Genomic DNA, 25142 nt, shown 5'->3' with positions numbered 1-25142 from the left:
TTTTCTGGCAGCAGGCAGCAAGTTTTAGAGGAAAAAGCTCCGATAAACCTGCCTGATGAGCACCAAGCATCAGACCAACAAGTAAACAACTAATTCCAGCACAGTGGGGCATTTAGAAGCCATAGAGCCTTGAATTTTATTTTATGTATACTGATGAGTTGGTGGAAAACAAATCTGTATTTAAACAGAGTGAGTTTAGGAAACTTGACTCCAAAAGAATGATAACGCTTCTGTGTGTTTTGATGGTCATCAGTGAACCAAACATGAAGAACTCATCCCATTCTGGTCACCATTTAATAGACTCAGTGCACATTAAACTGGGACACATTATTTTGTCATATTATTGCTGATAGGTTAAAAATTGACATGCAACAATGGTAGTGTGTGGGCAAATGTCCTTTGACCAGTTTGACCTCATCTAAACGCTATTGGTAGCCGTCTGCAAGCTTCTGGTTGTATCTCTGACCTCCTTTTGGCAGAACTGGTGTAGTTAAACTAAGTTTTTGACTTTCTGACAGAGATTAGTTTCTTCTTCATATTCCAGAGGTTCTTGAAGGGGTTAAGGTCAGGACATTGGGGAGGGTAACCTCCCATTTATAGCCAGATTTAGCCATTTCTTTGCTACTTTTGATGTGTGTTTAGAGTCTTCTTGGAACACTCAACTGTGTCCAAGACCAAACCTTCTGGCTGATGGTTTTGGTTTTCTTGAAGAATGTGGAGGTAATCTTCATTCTTCATTATCTCAGTTGCATAATACTACCACCACCATGCTCAACAGTAGACATGGTGTTCTTTGGTGTTTCTGTTCTGAACTGACTCTTTAAAAAAAATCAAGACCAAATCCAGAGTGCTTTTATTTGTCTTGGTAGCGTACCTGCCCTCTGCTGGTCCTACCTGGGTATACTCAGGCCCTGGGCGATCATTCCTCTCTCTCTGCGGTGTCGTTCTTCTCTCTCCAGAGTCATCCGGATCTCTCTCTCCACTGCAGTCTCGTGTTCCTCCAGCGGGCTGCGGTACGACGAGTCGTCCAGGCCCGAGTCCTCTGAACTGGGAGACATGGTGGAGGACAAAGGAGGCTCCCTGGACACGGAGGGTTGAACTTCCCTAGTAGAGGAAACCATGCTCACGTTAGCATTAGCTAGACTAAAAACCAGCACTGCACTATAGTTATGAAGTGTTTGTTTCTAATGTATGTAAAGTGACGTAGAACAGAATGAACTGAGCTGCAGTAACTCTGATACTCTGATTCTTGTCTTGTTTGATCCATGTGGTGTTTTTATTGGCAACAAGGGCCGCATCTAAACTTGAACAATGGAAGCTCGACACTTTTCACTCTTTTTTTGTTTGAGCTTTTTGGGAAGACAGTGTTACGGTACAGTTCTTTTAGCTGCATACATATTTTTAGCTTTTAAGTTTAAGACAAAGTTGCCATTAATATGTATCTATTTCCTGAGGAAAGGTCCATTCATATTCTCCTTATGACATGTTTGCAAAACTAATTAACCAAAATGTTCAATTAGTTCAATCTCTAATATCGACAGGATTGCTTCTGCTCTCTGTAAGGGAATCGTCAATCACTGAAATCTGGTCCTTCAGCTGGGTCCGCTGCTCAGGACTCGAGGAGATACCCTTTTTTCCCGGCTTCTTCTCTCCATCTTGGTTCATCCAGTATCTCTGATGTCAGTCAGGACTTCACCCTTGAAGTCTCTGACACTGACAGATCTCATCCTTCCAATCTGGAACATGTTGTTGTCACCAGTATACCTGCCTATAATACCCTCGACAGTGCAAGAACTTTGTGTGTTTCCTGTTTAAATGCTAAAGTCTACCATAAATTACCTCTCATTTTTTGGGGTAAAGACAGCACAGTCAGTAAACAGGTGCGTGTACCTGTGTTTGAGTCGGGGGCTTCTAGTTGGGGGATACAGGGAGGTGTGGGTTCCCTGGAAGCTCCCCTGAGCTCTCAGTCCCGGTTTGGGGATGGGCCGACCTTTCACCTCCTCTTCCATCTTCCTCCACTGCTGGCGGGCCAACAGGAAGTCCACATGCTCTGTGGAGACGTGTTCGCTGAGGGTGTCCTGGTGAACGCTGAAATCTGCAGGAACCTGATCAGAAAGATCCGACACTTAGCACAGATGTGAGAAATTAGACTTACAGAACCACTGAGACAAATGCGAAAATCAGAATTGATCACAGTTTTGTTCAGTTTACTGAAGCCTCTCCATTTTCCAAACCATCTCTTTGCTGCAGGCTTCCTTGAGAAAACCACCAACAAGAACAGACCAGCTTCAATGGAGCTGCTTGATTCATTTGTTGAGATGTTATTTTACATTTCGTACAAATCCCAAAGTCGTTTACACGTCAATTCATGTATTCCTTGTTTTCTCTTGAGTCTACCCAACTGAAAGTAGATTTTTCAGTTTTTCTCAGTCGGTACATTTCTCCAATCATCCTCCACATCTGCAAAACAGTAAATGCATTTATAAATAGTAAAACGTCATGGATTGCCTATAAAAGCCCGTCTCTGGCTCCAAATCTTGAGTTCATCTCTCCAAAGCAAATGTGTGTCAGTGAACATGTCAGGTCCATCAGAATGACCAGTAATGGTGTCATTATAACAGTGTTCTCTGTAGGGATGTTCTGATGGAAACTATGGGTAAAGTTCTGATTACAGTTATTGTAAATCGTAAGTTCCACCTTGGTGTATGTGGGAGATTGATTCACATTTACTCTTTTACTGTTTGAGCTGTAATTTGTTGACAGACCATGTTATTGTGATACAGAAAGGAAAACAGCGCTGCATAGCACAAAGAATAGACTAAAGTAGAAATGTGAACATAGAACAATCTCCTCAGGGAAAACTGTACATGCAGGAATCAGTCTTCCTACACCTGACGGTCCGTCTGTTGGACACAAATTTTCATCATGAAAATCTTATCGTGTGTCTTTGAGTGATTTCAGAAAACCAGAAACCTTCACACATTTCCCTTCTTAGAGAAAGTTAGGATTCACCTGGGAGCAGTTTACCAACTCAGGACAGATTTAGAACAAAGTCTAATGGAAATGTACAGAAACGTCCTGACACATTCTGACAGCCTGTTCAGCCATTCTGCATGTAAAGACTGATGTGATGAACTAATGCTAAATGCTGTGGGGGTGAGACTATTCAACAGAGACCCGTTAGAAAACATTTAGATCAGCAGGACAGAAGCAGCTGATAATGGAGGAAACAGCAGAGAATTATACAGAATCATTTCATGGATGAACCAAAACATTTACAACTGGTTCAAAGAAAGGAGAAACTGATTTTGATGTGGACCAGAGACACGATGATGTGAAGATTGAGCAAGTAGTTTCTGATCAGAAAAATGAACCAAAGTGAATGAAAAAACTGTACGCCGGCTGTCATCTGTGTCACACACTTCCATCACAAGGTGGCAGTGTTCAGCTTTCTCCATTTTTTATGTACATTTATACAAATCTTCAGAGTTTTGTGATGTTATCTGTAATTTATCTTGATGGTTTGCTTTAGTTGTTGCTGAAGGTAAAGTCCTGTAATTCAGATGGAAAATGTTAATTGTGGGAGTTCAGTCAGTTCTGTTAGCGGTGGGTTATGGTCTGTCAAAATGATTCTTACCATGTGCTGTTAAACCATGTTAGACATCAAACGTTAAACGGACCACACTGCCTGCTCTCTGTGTGCGATTTCATTTTAAAAACTGAGATAGTGGAGCCCACTTTGAGACAGCCTCTGATGGTGCTGCACAGACCAAAGAGCTGACCAACAAATGAAAAAAGAGCCAGAAAGATGAACACGACTCCTCTGTCACCTCCACACAGCTGGCTGATAACAGTGTGAAGTCGAGGAGGTTGTTCTGTTTTGGAAAGAGAACGGAAAACAGAGACACCTGGGAGGTCATTTACAACAGATGTGCTGATCTGTCCAATCACAGAAGCTAAAATACAAAGATGGTCTTTATTAAGGTAAAACCATTCCATAAACTAATGCTATATGCCCGGAAGAAAAGGCCAGTAAGATGTGCATGAGACGTCTGATAAGAAGCTTAGACACTGATGTTCTCTGAGCTCTCATAGTCATCGATAGGAGCCTCAACATTCAAATTACAAGATGTACCGAAAACTAGGATTGTCCAGAGTTGGATGATCACACAGTGTGGTGATGCAGCTCATGACAGGAAGTGAACCCTCATGTGTGAAAAAATCTTTTTAAAGCTGATGCTTTCTGTGTGAGTCGACATGCAGATTTGGTTTGTTGGGGACTACTTTCTGTGTGGTGTGTTACAATCATCTGGTGTTAGAGTCATTCAGAGGTAACTGCTACCTGTGTGCTGTCTGATTCTACAGACTACATGGCTGTAAGGTGAAACGTACCCTCCTGTCCGGGTCGATGGAGCTGGCTGTGGAACTGACTGAAGGAGATCTCAGGAAGAGATCCCTTCTTGTCCTCATCTGCTCCTCCTCGTCCTTCCTCTCCTGCTCTCTCTGCTCCTCTCTCCTGGTTTCTACTTCCTGCTCACTGCCTCCTTTCACCTCCTTGTTCTCTAAACTATCAGGAAGCTCTCCTTCCACCTGGCTGGGGACATCACTGGGAGCGAAGGCCGCCCATTGGTCCTCCCCTGCGTCGCTGTCCGAATATACGATGGCCAGCTCGGCTTGGAGGCAGTCGCTAAGGTGACCGTCGCTAAGGTGACCGTCGCTAAGGTCGTCCCTGTTGCCGAGGTCATGGCTCCAGGCCTGAGAGGGATCCGAAGCGTCGGCCGGCGGCTCGGCTGAGGAGCTGTCAGTGATGAGGAGGAGGTCTGAGAGTGTGTCGTCTTTCATCTCTCCCATCCATCCATCCTCTTCCTTCACGCCTCCTCTTCCTCCATCTTCTGTTTCTTCACTCCCTTCATCCTCTCCCTCTGTCATTTTCCTCCCCTCATCTTCTCCATCTACTTCCCTTCTCCCCCAAACTTCTGTTTCTCCCCTGCTTCCATCTTCTCCATCGACTTTCCCTCTTTCCTCATCTTCTCTCTCTCCTCTCCCTTCAACTTCTCCTTCTGTTTCTCCTCTCCCTTCTTCTTCTCCTTCTACTTCCCCTCTGCCTTCGTCCTCACCCTCTGTCTCCCCTCTCCCCCCATATCCTCCCTCCTCTCCTCCTTTGCTCTCATCTCCTCTCTCTCTTTCCTTCTCTCCAATCTCAAACACCAGATAGTCACACTCGTCCCCCTTTCCGTTTTCCTCCCCTGCAACCTGTTCTTCTGCCCCATGGCCCTCTGGGTAATGGAGTTCTTCTTCTTCTGGGCTACGGCAGCTGAACAAGTTGTCTCTTTCTAGGTCTGTTAGCGGGGGTGAGGGGCTGATCTCCATGGTAACCGAATCCACCGGCGGTGCAGCAGTGGGAGAGTCACTGACAGGGTTGTCGTTGCCGGGGCTACTGTTGTCGTGGCTACCGTCTGTTAGCTCAGGGGTGGTCCTCCTCAGTCCTGCTGTAGCTCTCTGTGGAAACACACAGTTATGATTTAGACCCAGTGCTGACAGGTTTTAATCATTGTTCTTTATTTTATTGACCAATTAGTGTACTTTATTTTATATACTAGCTTTACATTACTTTATTGTCATATTTTTATGTCAGTAAAAATGAAAAAAACTGTTGAAATATTGTCAATAACTTGAAAAATTATTTAAAACTTTGAGATAAGTCCAAATTCCATAAAAAAATAACTGCATAAGATTTCCATTTTAGAAATATTCTTCAGATCAAAAAAGTCCTAAAGTGCTACAAACACTTACTTTTTACTAAATAATAACTCAAAAATTTGACTTAGCAGGTCAAATTGTTGACTTAACGAATGTATGTTTGTTAAAAATCCCTTTTGTCAATTTTTTATGCATTTATTTGATAGTGAAGTGAAGAGAGACAGAAAATATGCAGAGAGCAGGGAAATGACCATAGAACCAGAAAAGTGTAAAAATCATACAGTACTTGGTTGATACGTAATGTTTTAACAACAAAAATACAGCCCCCCCCCCCCCCCCCCCCCCATCTTGCCTCACAAATGGTTTGATCCAGTCCGACTTTCCCAGCTGGGCTCTGAGCCTCTACCATAGACTGTATATAAAGATGGACGTAGCATCTGGCTCCAGAATTGAAGCCAACCCGGAAGTGTCAAAAACTTGCAATATCACGCCGTCCGCTAGGGTTGGCTCCAAAAAGCTTTTCCTCCATAGACCCCAATTCATTTTTGGAGAAAATAAAATTTGATAGACTGATTTTCTACAGCTCAGGATTTTTTCCCCATTAGTTTTCATGGTCAAAATGAGAGATCAGGTGGCCGATCTTAAAATAAATCAATACTGAATTTTAAATAAATCGTTAAAGTTGGCGGAGCCAGGGGGCGTGGCTATCTTTGATTGACAGTCCCATAGACTGGTCCTGCCCCTAGTTGCTCTCCGGTCCAGCCTGTTTGATGACGCTTTTTATGTCACTGGCTCCAGAAAATCCAAAACGGCGACCAGGAAGTAGCAAAATCCGGGCTTCATTTTCTCGGTGTTGAAACCAGCGGGTGACGTCACGGTTAGTTCACGCCTGGCCTCTACCTGCAGAGCTAAGCCCCGCCCCCCACAAGAGCTAATGTGCTGTAGTAGTGTAAGTACCTGGTTTAAATCAGGATACGTGGCACAATTCTTAGATTCTACCACTCAATACCAACACATTATTATCAATACAAGTCCTTATTTTTGCTGCATTTAATCACAGGTTACTGCTTGTGTTGTTAGGTAGGAGTTAGCTTACGTTTTTTCTGGCTATCAAACGTTACAGGTGGTCAGTGTCTGTTTGAACTGGACTGAGAGAAGCTAGCTGTGGTGTCAGTGCATGTGTTAATATTAAAGCTAAGGTTCTACTGACTAGCTAACTGACCGGATGCCCGTTAACATTATAACTCCTATTGTGTGTGTGTGTGTGTGTACACAGACAGACAGCCTCATTATGGACGTAAGACAGTTTAAAAACAACAACAACAAAAAAGAGCCAGGTTCAGGTAAGAGTGTAAAATGATCAATCATGAGTAATGTTGTAAGTTGGATCAATGTTTATATCTCTTATCAGATATAAAACACATTGTTTGGTTATTTTGCTTTAGGTTGACAGTACAAAGAGAGAGAGAGGACGTTATTTATTGGTATTCTTATTGGTATTTTTTCATATTTATGTAATTTTTCATCTAGTTGAATACAATCTATTTGTGTGTGATTGTCAGTCCAAAGAGGGAGAGACGAAAAAGGGGAAGGAGAGGAGAGAGTGCAAAGTCAGGAAGAACCAGGTAAGAAAACAAACAGAGAATAAAGGCACGCAAAACAGCACCTGTTAAGATGACAAAGAAAAACATCCATTCACAATGTAATTTGACATATATGTCATGGAAGTTATGTGTTCTTTCCACAGTAAATGCTTCCCAGAAACACACTTAACAGATATCAGTGGACTTCATTCTAAACAGGACGTCTTCATTACATTTCCTAATTATCTATATGCTTTAATATTTGCTTAATTTCACTATACAAGGAGGAGAAGAACAGGGAGAGAGATGCTGTGCATCGCATTTGAAATAAAATTAAAAAAATAAGTCCAAGGTCCATGTTTGTTGTTTTGGTTCTCGGTATAGGGGCTGGTTTACTCCACAAACATACATGCTGTTTATGTGTATGTTAAGGAGCTGCTGCATCGAAATGAGTCGTCTTTTCACAGAAATTAGGGTTAGGATATGTTTATTTTAAGATTCCAATGCATTCCTCGTTTGCTGTGATCCAGCATTTAAATAATCTTTATCAGACTGGATGGTTTAGACTTTTCTTTCACAAATGTGGGACTGAAGTTGCATTAAAATGTACAAAACAGTGAAATTTATCTTTCCTGGCCGGTGACCGCCCATAAACCTCTGATCCTAGAATCGCCCCTGCTCATGACTTAGTCTAAAATGTGTCAGAATTAAGACTCATATGAGGGCCGTAAACACTAAAAATGATAAATTATCATCTTTTCATTTTTACTTGTGACTTCATCTCTCAAAAACTTGACATTTAATCCAACAGATGTCAGTAAGTGTACCAACTTACTGACCTCGTACCTTGCAGTTCCAGCTGTACTAATCAGTGTTGTTGTATTGACAACGAAGCAAAAAGCCTTTAAAAGGCGTCACCCAGAGCCAATAACCATAAAGAAAATGAACCCAACTGTGCAGCTTCTCGACTCTACACACAGTTTAGTGTCTTTCAGCTGTTTGTTTTGCCATAATTCTACCGTTTTGGTTAAACCTAGTGTCATTTCTATCTCCAGGAACCTGCAGCCAAAGTCAGTAAAAAGCTGCCGAACATGTAGCAGCTGAAGAACAAGCTGGTGGAGATCAAAACAGAGCCAGAAACAGCAAATATTGACCCTTCAGCAACCTGTTAGACAACATAAAGGTAAAGTAAGCAGTCTACACTTACTTTTATCTAGTATAATGTGGCATACGTACACACAGACGTGCTTAATGATGACTGGATGGACTTCCATTAATAACAGTGCAGTAACACTCACAGCAGAGCAGATTAAAACTCTCCCTACAAATGTTTGATGGGCTAAACTCAAACCTTCACAGCGTTGCCATGGCGACGCTGCGTTGGCTGTGAGTGGGCTTGCAGTTTATCGTGGTCTGTCGTTCCAGGCATGTGCTGGTGACAGGCGGGAGGCGTTGCCATGGTAACACTAAGTATAGATGCAGAGGCAGGCGAGCTGCTAAAGTCAGACCAGTTCAGTCACATGTTCTGCAACGATTCTCCTGAGACTGAACGTGTTTGGCGTCTTAAACGGACTTCTTAAAGGTCTGACAACTAAAATGTGAAAATGTGTGAAAAGTGATACGATACAATTTAGGATCTGAAATGATCAGGAAAGGCATCAGAAGATCTGAAAACGTAACGTGACTGCATCTCTGACATGCATGCACCCCATGAATGTGTGTCAGCAGAAACCCTGAATTAGCAGCTTTAAGTTTCCAGCAGCTTCCTCTGTGCAGTTTTCAGACTTTCTAAATGGACTCATGCATTTTCTATGGTTTCTGAAAGAACAAACTAATAAGATCACAGCATTGTTTGATGGTGGATGAAGGAGTCTGAATACATTAAGTCATTTCTATTTTTATTCTCAAAGTGAAATCTTCACAGTCTGAGTTGAGTCTCCGTCTTTTCCCAGCAAACGTTCCTTCAGATCTCATTCTGAGTCGTCATCCAAACATCACCTCAGCAGCTCACAGCTGAAACTAACGAGCAGAACTTCATTGTGTTGTACAAATTTAATTTCCTTGGCAGTAAAGCTTAATTTCAATGAACTGTGATGTGATGAGGCTGAAAGGCCGTTTTCTTTCTCCTGGATTAGACGTAACTTCAGACACAGCAGACGGTTAACTATTTCCTTCCTCGATCAACCATTTATCCACGACATTTAGCTACGGTTTATCCATTATGTTTACCTGCTTTAACCGTTTTTCCACTACTTCAAGCCTTTTCATCCATAACCTGTAGGTCATTATTTTAATTATTTTTTTCACCACTTTTAGCCTTTTCAGCATTTACCAACTGTTCATAACTTTTAGCTAATGGTTTCAACTTGTTAGCCACAGCTTTTGGTGATCAGTTTCAACATTTTATCAACTACTTTTCGCTGCCATTTCAACCATTTATCCATTACACTTTCAATTTGACTTATTTAATGTTTATTCTTCAGGTTTGTGTCATTTGCCTATTTGCTCGTTGTCTTTTTCACCATTTATTCATCATTTTTAGCTTGTTTCAACCATTCATCCACTACTTTTAACAATGTTTTTCGCCATTTACCAACTATAAGTTACCATTTGCTAACAATTTCCACCTTTAGCTGTACTCTAACCATTTATTTACTACATTTTTCTAGTTATTTCAACCATGTATCCACTACCTTTACCAACATTTTTACCATTTAATGGCTATCCACCACAGTTGTATCTGTCTATTCTAACCATTTATTGCCTTCTAGTTAGTTCTTTGCATCATCTATCCATTACTGTTTGGTTTTTTCACCATTTGTCCATCACTTTTAGCTTGTTTCAACCATTCATGATCTTTTCTTCTGCTTTAACACATCTTTATTACTAAGGTTACACTTTTACCTTTTTCACTGTTTCTCCATAACTTTGAGCTCATTGTCCAGACTTTAAGTTCTCATTGTACATTTCTACTCTCAGTCGTAATAGAAGCATCCTGCTCTACAAACTGTTTAACAAAATCAGACTGTAAATAGGATGAACTATTCTCTCATGTATTCCCTGGTGTACAAGGATCATTAATTCTGTTAAAATGATAAAACAGTTTGTGAAGAAAACAGCCCCTGTGGTGATTGTGGTTTTCTTTGACACCAGCAGAGACTTTCAGCTGCTAAAACTAGTTTTTTTATGATTTGAAGACAGAGAAGGAGTAAGAACACAAACTGCAGTCTGTAGATTTGTGAAATGATGCGGCATATTAAGGCTAAATGTAGCTGGAACAGTAAATAATATATTCAGGATTCAAGCTGCTTATGTGCTGGATAACAGCATTTAATCCAAAGCTGTACATTTAGCATCTTTATGTGTCAAAAATCGCTCCTTAATCACCGTTCAAATCCACATGTATTTCAGGTATTCAGTCTGCTAAAGAAAAGCGAGTAAATGGAGATTTCTGGGGGTTATGAGTCATCATTCCCATCATTGCTGGCAGCTCTAATTTGTGCGTCAGTGAAGTATAATACATTCAGATTGTTGGAAAAATGAACATCCACATGCTGCAAACAGGGCTTTTTTAAAATCTTCACAACTTGCTCACAAGTCAAACGGGACAAATTTCTGTGCAGAATTCCTCCTCTGCTGCTCATTTTATCATGAACTCATGTAAATATGGATGTAAGTGATCAGTGAGTCTCAGAGTTTCACGAGTCAAAGTCCAATCAGACGATGGGAATAAATCAGGAATCGTTGTTGAAACAAATGGGAGGTTCAGTTTGCTGTTCAGCACTGACAGTCATGGAAAGATATTAGAACATCCATGTTTTCTTCAATTTCTTGCTCATTTAATTTAATTAATGCCTGGTACCACTCAAGGTTTATTACCTGAAAAACACAATGAACACTCTGACTGGATTTTCCAACAAAACTCCAGTTTTCAGTTGATGTCCACTCCATCCAACTTACTGGTTAGGAGGAAGCCTGGAGAAGCTCCAAACCAAACTGTCTGTCCCTACAGTAAAACATGGGGGTGGATCAGTGACCATCTGGGGTAGTTTCAGTCTGGGAGGATCAGGGACAATGAACCAGGTCATGTTTGGGGCTACTCTGGAAAACAATCTTCTTCCATCAGCTGGAAAACTCTTTCCTGCTTCCAATGACTGGATTTTCCAACAAGACAAGGTCAGTTAAAGCATGGATGGAGAACCAGAACACTGGAACCATACCTTGGCTGCTCAATCACCAGATCTAAATCCAACTGAAAACCTGTGGAAAATCATCACACACTAAATGGAGAACCACAAGCCCAAAAACAAAGCAGATTAGTTAGAATTAGTGCAACAGGAATGAACTGCTGTGATCAGAAGCTGGTGGAGAGCATGAAGAGACATCAGGAACAATGGTTCTGGATCAGTACTGACTCCTGTGTGGATCATGGGACTAAAACAGACAGAAAAGAAAACATGGAATCCTAAAAGCTGTTTCTGACAGAACAATGCCATAGCTACTGATGGAAGAACTGAAGAGATTCTGGTTACTATCTAGAAAACATGAAAATGTTTGATATCAGCTCTGAAGTTAAACTTTCATGAGATATTTTTGTTGTTATCATTATATTTGTCCAAACACATGGACCTTTAGTTGTACCAGGCATTAAATGAACAAGGAATTAGAGAGAACCAGGTGGTCTGATCATTGTTTCCATGACTGTATCTGCTAGGATCAATCAGTCCTCATGGCTGCTGTCCAGACTTTAGTTCTGCATAAAAACTGAGCTCAGAGAACATGGCCTCTCTTTGTCATTTCACTGTTTAGTTCTGTTAATGTGGTGAGTAATTACCATCATGTTTGTGGCCTTTTTCACAGCAGACACGTGTCAGAGCAATAAAATCACAATCACTGATCTGTTCTGTTTCATTTTGCTGTAAAACATGACACGAACAAAGTGATCAGATTCTGGCAGTGATGCAGCTTATAGTCTGGATCCACGGATTAGTTAAACATTTCTGTATCATTATCAGATAGCAGCATGGTGTCACAGTAACCATGGCAACCAGTGAACACTACATCAGCTGATTGTGATCCTACTACAAATCCACCTCTGAGGACTTATCAGGACTTATCCATCAGAAATGATCCAAGGAACAACTGATTAAACTGTGGGGGTGTTTCTGAGTCGCCTGCTACATATTTAGGTCACGTGATCCGGTGTCCGTACATGACGTACACATGCAGAACACACGCCTGTACTCAGGTCATTTGGTTTGTGTGTTCATCTGTATTAAATGGAAACTTTCTATGGTGATTTCTGATCATCAATAACTAATAAAAATACTGCATTTCTCCATATGGGGGAATGAGCAGCCTTGGAGGAGGACTGAGTGCTTTTCTTGTTAACAATGTTTTTACACTGTAAAAAAGTTTTGTTTGAAAAATGAAAATCTGACAGCAAGTAATACAGGTAAAAACAGTGGAATATAGTGACACTAAAAAACTGGAATAACAGTGAAAACAGCAGCAAATTACTGGAATAAGGTGATTTTTTTAGCTGATTTAAATACAGTAAAAAAGGTGCAATTTTACAGCGAAACACACTGATTAACAAATTACTGTTCAGCTTTTATTACGATTAACACATCACACTTTTTATTCTGTAATATGACAAGATATTACCTGTAATTTTAGAAAACAGAAAAAACTGTAAAATAACCGTTAAAGAATTATTTTTATGTTTAACATTTTTCAGTCCTCGGTCCTGTAATAATTTAATATTAGATATTAATTATAAATCATAATTTTTCTTTCATATAACGACAATTATCTATAAAATAACTTTTTTCTTTTTTACTGGTTGAAGTACAATAATAAAAGGTGTTACTTCATGGTCAAACACTGTAAATAAACAAAATACCAGACTTGTTTTTAATGGTAAACATGTAAATCAGAACTTTTTTCCTTTGATTTTACAAGTTACTGTCTGTAATTTTACCAGAACAGGAAATAGAGTCCAAATCTCCACCGCAGCAGAGACCCTTTGGAGCGCTGCTGCTGCCTAAAACTGACCAAAAATCTCTTTACTTGTCGTCCTGCCAGTTGGAGATTTTCAGAACATGTGGCCGTGGAAACAGATCTCAGTCCATGATTAGTTCATCCGGCCATCGGTCCAGACTAGTTAAGAATAAATGAAGGAATAATCCAGCGGTGCATTTGCTTCATTTCTACGGCAGACTGAACATCTGTCTGACTCTCATTTACCCCTTTAAGAGCAACCTAAAGTTATCTGTGCAGCTTCTTGATGCTTTTAAATCTGGGGTGTCAAACTCGTTATATTCCACAATCAGCCCAATTTGATCTTAAATGTTCTGGACCAGTTAAATTACAGCATATTAGCCATAAAAGTATGTTCTTAAAATGTTCAGCTTTAATGAACAAAACACCATGAACAACCTGAAGTTTCTTCAGAAAAATAAATTAAATTTCATCAGCATTCATCCTCAGTTGATCATTTCCACATCACAACTTCCAGATCACAGAGTGTCTACAAAGGAACACATTTAGTCATGATCAGAACAACAATAGTCTGACAACAAAAAACAAGACAAAATATTACAAAAATGATACAAAAAATGACAACCAGAACAAAACGACAAGAAACGAAACAGAAAAGAGACCAATATTTCAGCAAAAAAATGTACAAATGACAAAAACTAGACAAATAATTACACAAATGACACAAGTGAGACATAAAAACACAAAACAATGAATAAAGAGAAACACAAAATGAAAAATATAAGACAAAGACACAAGCGAGGCAAAAAGGAATCACAAAACGACAAAAACAAGGAACCAATGACAAAAATCAGACAAAAAAGACAAAAAACAAAAACACGAGAAAATATTCAAAAAATGAGACACAAAAGAACAGTGATCAATCTAGGATTTTACTTTATGATCCAAACAACTCGTCATGGTCTAGAAATTGTTTTAAATTTATAGTTTTACTAATTTACAATCTGCAGTTAATGTCTTCTCTGGAATTTTTACCCTTTGAGGACCGGATTGGACCCTCTGGAGGACCACTTTTGGACCACGGGCCTCATGTTGGACACTCCTGGTTTAAATGTTTTCTGTTGACCAAATCAAATAAAATGATTTCTGATCCAGAGACCACATGCTCCCCATAAAGCTGAAACAAGGTCAGTGCTTCTGTGCTCTAATTCATAACGACATTCAGACCAGAGCACAGAATTATCATCCTGCAGCACTTCTCAGCTCTAATCCCTGTTTCTGATCACCGCCTGCCTGGATTTGAACCGGCGGCTTTCAGATTACTGCTGAACCTCGGTGACCGCGGTCAACTTGTTGAACTTGTCGCTTATCAAAGCCATGGAAATAAGTGACTATAAGTAAATTCACCTTAAACCCACCTAGCAAACATCTGGAGGGCTTTACAGGATTACAGAGCAGCTTTATCACTTCAAACCTCATCAGTGAGCGCTCAGCTAGTCATATTCTGACATTCCAATGCAAAAATTATGTTTTTGCACTCTGAAGATGAACCTTTTTTAAAACTGATTTTTTTTTTTAAGATGCAAAGAAATGACAAACGGCAATCTGTTCTTTTATAATGTTTCACTGGAAAATTACACTTTTTTCACTGTACTTAAATCAGGAAATGATGTCATTATTTTATAGATTTTACCATTATTTAATATAAATACATGTATATATTTAGAAGTGGTAAATAATTATTTTGACTATTATTTTACAGATTATACTTGATTAGTTCCAGTTAAATTACAGAAAATATCCAGTAAAATTACTGAAAAAATATTATTAATTTACATATTAAAAGTAAGAAAAGACAATCTGCCATTATTTGAAAATAAAATTCTGTATATTCAGGATTATTTTTGAAAAAATCACTGTTATTTTTCAGATATTCTCTGTATTTTTTTGTTTTTACAAAAATACAAAACAAACAAGCCGTAAAACCACAGATAAAGAGTATTATTTACATGCTAACCATAAAAAACATGCACATGGTGTGAATACCATCCACATCAGAATTAAATGATAATTTGTTATTTGTTAAATAAATAAAATTGCTGTATTTTTACTGCATATAAATAAGCAAAAAATAAGTAATTTTACAGGTATTTACCTCTTTAAAAAACACTATTCTCTTGTAAAATTGCAGAAAATATCTAGAAAAATCACAGGTTTAAAAAAGCAGATTTTTTGACTGTTACAAAGTCAGAAAATTGTTCTTTTTTTTTTTTACAAAGTGTGCCCCTAAACTGCTCCTGCTGTGTGCATTAAATCAGCTACAACAGCTTCATTTGACAGACATCTGCTGCTGTTTTCTCTGTTTTTAAACCTTTTTTCTGGGTTTGGTCATGTTCTCTCCTGTTCTTTACCATCCATCCATTCTCTAATCTGCTACAGCATTTCCTCCTGATTTATTCCGTTAACGGGAGCGGCACCGAGCCAGGATGTTATATAAGCAGCATCCTGGAACCGGGAACGGCACCAGAATCGTGACAGATAAGCGCGAGAACCGGAGCCAAGAAAAACCGGGATTTGATGGCAGCAGAAGCTGAGCCAGAGCGTCAAGCATTGAGACAAAAATAATAAAACAATAAAAACTACAAAACACCCCAAATGTGCCCCTGAGGGAGGAGGAGGTGTTGGCTCGGAATGAAACGGTCTCTCCGGTTCATTGTCAGCCTCCACAGGTCTCCGGCTCGGTTCGGCTGGGTTCGGCTCGGCTCGGCTCGGCTCGGTTCGGTACCTACCAGCAGCTTCCAGCAGAGCAGCCAAAACGAGATCATCTCCAGGCGGCCGCGGCGCGCGCATTCCTCTCCTCTCCCTGACGGCAGCGCGAGCAGCCAGGCGGCCACCCGGCGGCGCGAGGAGGGACGCATGCGGCAACGGACGGCTGGATGTGTGTGTGAGAGAGAGAGAGAGAGAGAGAGAGAGAGAGAGAGAGAGAGGATCGAGCCGCTGCTGAGGCCGTGAATTAGAGCAGAAGAGAGGAATAATCTGTATTGGCAGGATGTTGTTCACCTCATCTCTGTTCTCTATCTCTACCTCTCTCTATCTCTACCTCTCTCTCTCTATCTGTACCTCTCTCTATCACTGCACCCCCTTCCTTCCGTCCTTCCTTCGTTCCTTCCCGCCCTCCAGGTTCCAAAACTGTAAAAGATCCTCATCAGAACAAGTAGGCTAGGCCTATAGGGATGGAACTCTCACTGAAGTCACGCTTTGATTGGATGCATCATGATGACATCACTATTTTGTGGGGGACAGAAGCCCCCCTGAAGAAGAATCTCTCTTTATTTTATTGTAAAATACAGACATAACTAGAAAAGCACTCAGAGAGCGCAGTCCTCCTCCAAGGCTGCTCAGTTGATGTATCATTTCAGACGAATGAAATATTTAATAAAAAATGACCTTGTGCTGAGCACAGGCGTGTGTTATACGTGTGCATGTTATGTATTTATACCAAATTGCGTGTAAATTACTCTTATAAAGGTCTGTTGATCAGTTCATCCTTTTTAGCAAGCCTTTGTTTTGCTAGCGCTAAAATAATTGCTCCCTCCAGGCTTTTATTTTGAAAGCGTGTTTTTTAATGTTACTGGATTTTTTTGTCACATTCCAGCAGCACAGGAAGTGTTTATCTAAGAAGCGGTTTTTTGACATGACGAAGACGTTGCTGAAAAGTCCAGAAATTCCCATAAAGATGAAAGAAAAAAAGTGGGTGTGGTTAGCTGGTCCTCACTTTAGTTCAGCAGCGGCTGGTCTAGAGGTGTAACGAAAGGTTCACGAAGCACCAGACCTGCGCTCAACATGCCTGATTTGCATAAAGTTGAGGTCCAGTCATCCAGTGGGCAACACGACGCCTCGTTCCTCAGAATGTAATGCGACACTACCAGAATGCAGTGCTGGGCATTATACGTAGACATTGAATGGAAAGTATTAAACGGACAAATCCTGGGCACACAGACCATAATTACCACATCTAGAGGGTAAATAAACCATAACAGACTACAGTTTGGTTTTATAAAACTACTTTGACAGATAGGATGCAGAATACAGGTACGTGTCCACAGGTGTGCTTGAAGGATTGCACTGCTTCCCAGCGATGGACGTCCAAGTTGGTGTGCTTAACTGGTGCTCTTTCTGAATCTGTCCTCACTGTAGTTCAACAGCAGCTGGTCTAGAGGTTTAATGAAAGGTTAGCAAGGCACCGGATGATGTGGTAATAAGAAAGTCTTTTGTTTGAGGGTCAAAATGGATTCTTTTGCTTTGGGTTCCACTGGCAATAAACCTGGCGTTGAAGACCAACATTATAGGCTGGACTCTGTTCTTAAAATACTATTAATTAATGTCCACCACAGGAGAGACCCATAGTCTCTTTATTCATCATTCTGCCAGTTCAGGCTTTTCAGAGCTGGAGCAGTCAAACACCATGATTCGTTTATCTGACCATCAGTCCATACTAGTTAAAGTAAGAAAAAGCCCAGTGGTTAATACAAGTCATGTAGGTATGGTAGATGTTCAACTGGTGCTGCAAGCATCAAGGATCGCTTCCAAACGTTTTTCAAAGTGGAGACAAATGGGGCCAATGACAGTCTTAGGGGTGGATAAAAAAAGCAAAAGACATAACTGAATTTCAGGAGTTCTGTTCTGCTGTTTTAGAGGCTAGTAGTAAAATATGTCGGTATGAGAGCTGAGAAATCACATTCTGATATACACTGATTTATTATTTTACATTTAGTGTTACCGATAATCTGATGTGCATAGACTCATAAAAGTTGATATTTAACAGTTAATATTTTGGTTGTTTGGTCTCTCTCTCTTTCTCTCTGTTAACATTCATAGTTTTATAGGAAACACATTTAAATGAGTACAGACTAGTTCAGTTTGCCCCACAGTAAAGTCATAAAAAGTGTTGCTGCTTCTGAATCTTTAGGTGACAAATATAACACACCATCTGATGCAAACAGACTAAAAAAAGCTAACAAAGTGACAACAAATAAAGGAGAGCTTCATTGTTTGCTAAATTCAATATGTACGGGCCAACATCTGTCCTACTGTCATTTAGGATGTTTTCAGTTCATGTCCATGCCTCAGTTCTTCTGCTTTTTTTTTTTTTTCATAGCCCAGGGTGCACAGTTTTCTGGACACTGAGTCAATATGGCAGTCTGGAACACGCTCACAGCATACAAAATCCCTGTTGTAGTTATTGTAGTGTAAAAAACACACACACAGCTAAATGTAGCAGCAGCGCTACATGTGTACAAAAACAATGAAGTGGTTGCTGGAGGCGCTGTGCTTTTCCTTCACCTCGTTCTTTTCTTTTCCTTCTCTCAGCTTTGTCCAATACTGGTTCATGATGCTCAGGCTCAGCAGGACATTTGAACTTCAGTTCTGCACATTCCCTGAGGGCTGAATGTTAAAGTTCAACAACAGTAGAGCTGAGAATAAATTTACTGTAGCAACTTCAGCAAGGCTCATGAAGGATCACAGGGAGTGTGGGTCTTAGAGCCGGTTATTGGTCAGCCTCATAGCATATGGCTTCATCGAGGTAAACCTGCAGCCCCGATAGGCTGGAAATCAAAAACACCATCATGAGTGATAAATACTGAGAAGTCACAGCGATCTGGAAATAGCATCGAGTGACAGGCAGATGTTAGAACGGTGGAAACGATTGTAGAAACGACTGCAGTTCATGAGCAGTAAAAGATGACAGTCGCTCATGATTGACTTGTTCCATTCTGAGGTCAACATACAGCAGCTTTCCTCTCTGCCTTCACTGGTTTCAGCTATAGAAGAGATCCACTACGACGCATCGATATGTTCCATCATGCCCTTTTCCAATATATCTGTGAGCTTATGATCCACAGCTGGCCTCATAAAGAGCAGAAGCCTCCTCAGTTCCTGATGTCCTGGTACTGCATCTAGCTTCAGTTGGATTTTGTACACAAACTCTTTTGTACACCAGATCTCCTGAGTCTCCAGCATAGTCTGTGATGTTGTGTTTGGTACTCTAAGTGCCCTTTGCACTGATACAATCATGGAAAAAATGATCAGACCACTAGCCTAGCCGCGCTAGACAACCCACAGCAACGAATTTAATTCTCTGCCAGGGTGGGTCTAGTTACCCTCCATAAGGCTCGAGGCTGGATTCTCCTAAAACTGGCCGGACCAATCACCATGAAGTGTAGAGTCAGAAGGCGGGCGTAACTAAGTGACGACAGAGGCGCGACGATTCTGACAGAAACAACCGGCGCACAATAAACAGTTATCTTTCGACTCGGCTTTGGCCACAGCCCTTAAAGATTTGAAGCTAAAATTCAACTTGAAAGATAAACAAAGGACGGCACTGAAGTGTTTCATTGAGAAGAAAGACGTATTTGGACTTATGCCGACGGGATATGGCAAATCCTTAATATACCAGTTGGCTCCGCTGGTTGGGAAGCTAATGGGACTTAGCCACAATCCGCCGGTGCTCTAGGAACTACGTCAGCCTATTCGTTGCGCTGATTGGTTGTATACCTACCCAACTGCTGCAGAGTGATTTGATAGACAACCTTTTAGCCCGCCTCCCTCCCTGTCGAGCGGTCCTAGACCCTTGCGTCTTCAGAGCTGGGTCTAGCGTGGCTAGGCTATCAGACCACCCTTGTTTTCTTCAATTTCTCGCTCATTTTAATGCCTGGTACCACTAAAGGTACATTACCTGAAGAATACAGTGAAAACTCTTTCCTGCCTCCAATGACTGGATTTTCCAACAGGTCAGTTAAAGCCTGGATGGAGAACCAGAACACTGGAACCATGCCTTGGCTGCTCAATCACCAGATCTAAATCCAACTGAAAACCTGTGGAAAATCATCACACACTAAACAGAGAACCACAAGCCCAAAAACAAAGCAGATTAGTTAGAATTAGTGCAACAGGAATGAACTGTTGTGATCAGAAGCTGGTGGAGAGCATGAAGAGACATCAGGAACATCGGTTCTGAATCAGTACTAACTCCTGGTGGATCATGGGACTAAAACAGACAGAAAAGAAAACATGGAATCCTAAAAGCTGTTTCTGACAGAACAATGCCATAGCTACTGATGGAAGAACTGAAGAGATTCTGGTTACTATCTAGAAAACATGAAAATGTTTGATATCAGCTCTGAAGTTAAACTCTGATCAGCTGTTTTGTTGTTATCATTATATTTGTCCAAACACATGGACCTTTAGTTGTACCAGGCATTAAATGAGCAAGGAATTAGAGAGAACCAGGTGGTCTGATCATTGTTTCCATGACTGTATGCGATTATTAGGGCTGGTAACAGCAACAAATTTGGCATACTTTCCAACCCTGGAATATGAAAATGAGGGAAATTTCCAACTGCCTCACCCCCCCGCCAAAGATGACAGTGATTGGATTGAAGAAAAACAAAAAAATCGAGTGTTTTTCCCACCGTAGAGGAATGATACGACAGAATAGACTGACAAAGCAGCACTACATGGGTTATTACCATGCAGCTGTCAAACACTTTAAAGAAGCTGGGAAAGGAATATCTGCGATGTGTCATCAAAGCATTACTGTACCACAGACATGGTCATCCTCATCAGCAAAATGCAAAATCCTCCTTTTGTAAAAGATAAAACTACCAGAGACCTGTGCACTGTGCATCACATAGCTCTCACCAGCTGTATGTCTGTATGACAGCCTTATGTCTCCTGCTTAGATTTGTCATTGTGGGGCAGATTGTCTTCAGCTTTCCCCACACAGTCAGACCCTTCTGCTTTATCAGTACCTTTTCCCACCATCACAGCCTATCGCTGCAGAAGTGATGGCTGAAATGAAATGACCCTGCTGGCGTCTGATTCGCGACCTTCAGCATCGACTGACAGACTCTTATGTCATCTGTTTGTGAGTGTTTGTGGAAGAGATTTGATGAGGTAAAGTCTGCACAGCAGATCACATCTGCTCAAATGGAAGCACATCAGAGGACTCATACTGAGATCCACCAGCCTGAATAAGAACTACAGCTGGGAAACAGATACAGACAGATATATGTAAAAAGAGAGAGAAAGGCAGGAATAGGACCGGAACGCTGTTAAACAATCGTTGTTTGGGTGTAAACTATCGGCATAAAACGGTATCTTCTGTCAAGACGTAGAAATATACACTAGAATTCTTTAAAAAGTCCAGTATTTATCGATCAGCACTGTGCGATGATTCTGATTTTCAGGTTTTATTAATCAAAGTACTACTGATTTATAAATAAGATGTCCTGAGCTTCAGACCACAGCATCCAAACTGACCGTGTCCACTTTAGTTCTGTCTGCGTTACAATCGTACTGTTGCCATTTCAGAAAACGTTTCATTGGATGAAGTCGCCAAAAATGAGTGGAGCTAAAAATTAGTGAGCAAACAGGAAAGTTAAGGTGTTTTTAGACATTTGTGAAGTCTGTTTTAGGTCATCTTTTCTGATCTTTGTCTATAAACCTCTTACAAACACACCATCCTACATTCAGCACATCGGTTTTCTTCTATTTTCTCGACCGGTTCTGTAAAATAAGGTGCACTCTTCGGTGTATTAGTTTGTTTCAGATTTGGTATTTTACCAATGACTTGTATTTGACCAGTGAATTGTGTTGCTCATTTTTTGTTGATTTTTGTTACTCGGCATCAGATGATGGACTTTTCATCAATAGCAATAAGAGAATTGTTCAGTAGGTGTGCAGTCAATACAGACCACATCACAAAAGCACAAGTTTGGCTGCAGGAACGAACCCTAAGCTCCCTGCTTCCCCCCATGAAACGTCCAAACAGCCGTATTAAACCTCAGCGTGGTGGCTTTGGTTTTCACCGTCTGGATCTTAATACCTCTGTCAAACTCCCAGTTGATCTGAAAATGAGCGAACAGTCGGAGTGTGAGTGGAGCTGAAGTGGCCATGTAACCACTATGGAGTGTCCGCACCTTTAATTATGCAAAACTTTGAACTTTAGGTGAAATTCAACAGGTGACATCCATAAAAAAATTCATCAACAAGGAAATTAGCTGCAAAGACCAAAACTGCTGTTCGTACCAGGCTGTAAACATGTTTATTTCTGCTGCACAGTTAAGTATTTTAAAATGGTGGTCTATGTGAAGTAACTTGCTTTTGGAGCCTCCAGTGGTCATTCATGGTAGTGCAGCTTTTGGCATTTGCACATTGGTTTCATTTTTCGTCCCTGAAGGCTGCTGATTGGTTCCACTGATATACAGTTGGTTTTTACATGTGCTAAAGATTTGTTTCCAAGCTTGACAGTGTTAAACTGTTGCTGATGCTGGATTAATTCAGAGTTACTACATTATGCTTGAGAGATCTTTAAAACTATTCTTACAAATTCAGCTGTACAAATGATTACAGATTTGTAATGAACAGAAATAGCTTCCTGAATGTGCGTTGTTTTAGTGTTATACTGGTTTCTTTATTTTTGTGGGGATTTACTGGAAAAAAGCAGAAGCAGCAAATTTGAACACCTTTTTAAATAACCGGCATATAAATCCTCGTCGATGCACTAAAAAATGAGTGATTTCAGAGGGAAAGTCTTCTCAGTGTGGCTTTTCTGCCACTACGGGAAGCAAAAGCCAGATCTGACCTTCAGAATAGAGACCATTATTAAAGTGCCACCGACCCAGACTGCTGATGAAATGACTTGGGCTTTAATCTGGAGACAATCTGCTCTTAAACCTTTGTGGGAAGTGTAGATCTTGTTGAGATTTATTGAACAGTGTTTTCTTATGTGAAAGTATTTCTGCAGATTAACTGCCATCCCTGGAGGATGTAGTAAAAACATTCTGAGTGAGGATCATGTGTTGAGTGTTCAGTGATAGGAAAAGGCTGTGCAACGTTCAGGTCTGTAGGACACATTCACTGCTTTTCAAGCTCAGTCTTTTTGCGTTTCTGAGTCTGATTGAAAGCAAACAAAGTGAGACATCTGGATCGTCCATGTTACAAACTGCAAACTGATTTCCTTTTGGTGATACTTCCCATTTCACCTACATTCATCTCTTTACGTTGCTTTGTTGGCATGTATGAGGCTGACTTTGATGAAACTCAACAGCTAAACTAAACGATGAAGGTTAGCTTTTAGTCCTGATTCATGCTTTTCTCGTAATTTGTACATCATAGGTGGAAAATGCAACATTAGCATGATCCATAGAGACAAAATGGCTATTTTAGCGTGGTTAAAATGAACCAGAAGTATTATTATCAATATTGGGTTCCTTCTAGGGCCGTATAGTTGGTGGTGGTTAGCACTGTTGCCTTGCGGCTAGAATATCCCCGGTTTGTGTCCTAGCCTGGGCCTGGGATCTTCCTGCGTGGAGTCTCCATGTTCTCCTGTACATGTGTGGCTTTTCTCCAGGTTCTCCAGCTTCCTCCCACAGTCCACAAACATGCTGAGGTTAACTGGTGATTCTAAACTGTCTGTAGGTGTGGATGTGAGTGTGATTGTCTCTATGTGTAGCCCTGTGATAGACTGTTACCTGTCCAGGTGTCTCCTGCCTTCACCCTCAGTCAGCTGGGATAGACTCCACCCCCCATGACCCTGATGAGGATTAAAAGATGGATGGATGGATTCCTTCTAGTAAAGTTTCCTATGAAGCTGTACTAGTTAACCTGCATCTGTAATACTCACAGAGTCAGTGTTTAATAGCGGGACATTTTCGGGACATAGTCGACATTTTTGCTTTTTCAGGCCTTAAATCAACATGGCCGCCTATAACCAATGTGATCATAAAATTACACCTTTCTACTGTAATTAAGTCAGCTAAAAATATTGAAACTTTCTGTGTTTTGCTGCCAGATTTTTGTCGTTTTCTTACAGAATTTCTTAGTCGTTTTTAGACATCTTTAAATGAAGCCCTAACTAGTCTGCATGACGTTGAAAATAGCTCAAACTGGAATTCTTCCTGATCAAAATACAGTTACAGATATCATGAATTAGAGTTTTGAGGAGATTAAACGACTTTACAGATATCTGCATTTACACCAGAAGATCAGAATCAGAAAGATTTATCCTCTTTGTGTAAAACAGTACAACAAGATGCAACTTCAATCACAATGGCATGTTATCAGCCATGGAGGAGCAGCTTCAGGACAAAGTTCTTCTGTATTTTGACCACAAATCTCCAGTGAATGCAGCTCTTATTTTCCACAAATTCCTCCCTGATGAACTTTTTCTAATTCACGGCGTTTTCAACTGCTGGACCAAAATCCAGCATCACAGAGGCTTTAAACACAACAATTTATTCTCATTAAAATGAAATCTGAGAAGTTAGACGGATGGATGGATGGATGGATGGATGGATGGATGGATGGATGGATGGATGGATGGATGGATAGATAGATAGATAGATAGATAGATAGATAGATAGATAGATAGATAGATAGATAGATAGATAGATAGATAGATAGATAGATAGATAGATAGATAGATGGACTATAGATAGATGGATAGATACTTCTTTATTCCTGAGGGAAATTCAAGACATCTGGAATAGAAAGTCTTACTCTCAATGTAACTACAAACAGTCAAAGTTAGTTATTATCCATAATTTTGATAGCAAATAGTGAAACTCGGCTATTAAAAGTGAAACCTTCCTGTCATACAGTCCCACATGTGGCTGTAATCCTGCCTTCATGCCATATTTCAAACTGGCTTCATCGTATTGCATCGATCGGATTGCGTGCAGCGGATTTTCCAACCGTGTGAATCATTACATGCTTTTCTCGTTTGATTAATGGATGAAAGACAAGGTCACAGCGAGACACACTGTGCTGACAACGCACACCAACGCACACCAA

General features: G+C 40.6%; 1 protein-coding gene across 4 annotated transcripts in view; it reads right to left on the bottom strand.

Moving 5' to 3' along the window:
- LOC110958008 (uncharacterized) overlaps window positions 1-25142 on the bottom strand; it is a 36594-nt gene that overhangs the window by 8716 nt on the left and 2736 nt on the right. For 2 of the 4 annotated variants that reach the window (XM_051953207.1, XM_051953208.1), the window contains exons 1-4: window positions 16076-16483; window positions 4393-5499; window positions 1891-2105; window positions 895-1104 (exon numbers count right to left, since the gene is read on the bottom strand). In XM_051953207.1, the coding sequence (XP_051809167.1) occupies window positions 895-1104; window positions 1891-2105; window positions 4393-5499; window positions 16076-16204 (1661 nt within the window). In that variant the 5' untranslated portion in view covers window positions 16205-16483. Of the gene's footprint in view, window positions 1-894; window positions 1105-1890; window positions 2106-4392; window positions 5500-16075; window positions 16484-25142 lie in introns of those variants that run through there. The other 2 variants (XM_022204275.2, XM_051953209.1) reach the window with 2 other exon arrangements.

Source organism: Acanthochromis polyacanthus, chromosome 9, assembly GCF_021347895.1.
Source record: "Acanthochromis polyacanthus isolate Apoly-LR-REF ecotype Palm Island chromosome 9, KAUST_Apoly_ChrSc, whole genome shotgun sequence".
NCBI classification, from domain to species: domain Eukaryota; kingdom Metazoa; phylum Chordata; class Actinopteri; family Pomacentridae; genus Acanthochromis; species Acanthochromis polyacanthus.
This window is presented reverse-complemented; position numbering and strand designations above follow the sequence as displayed.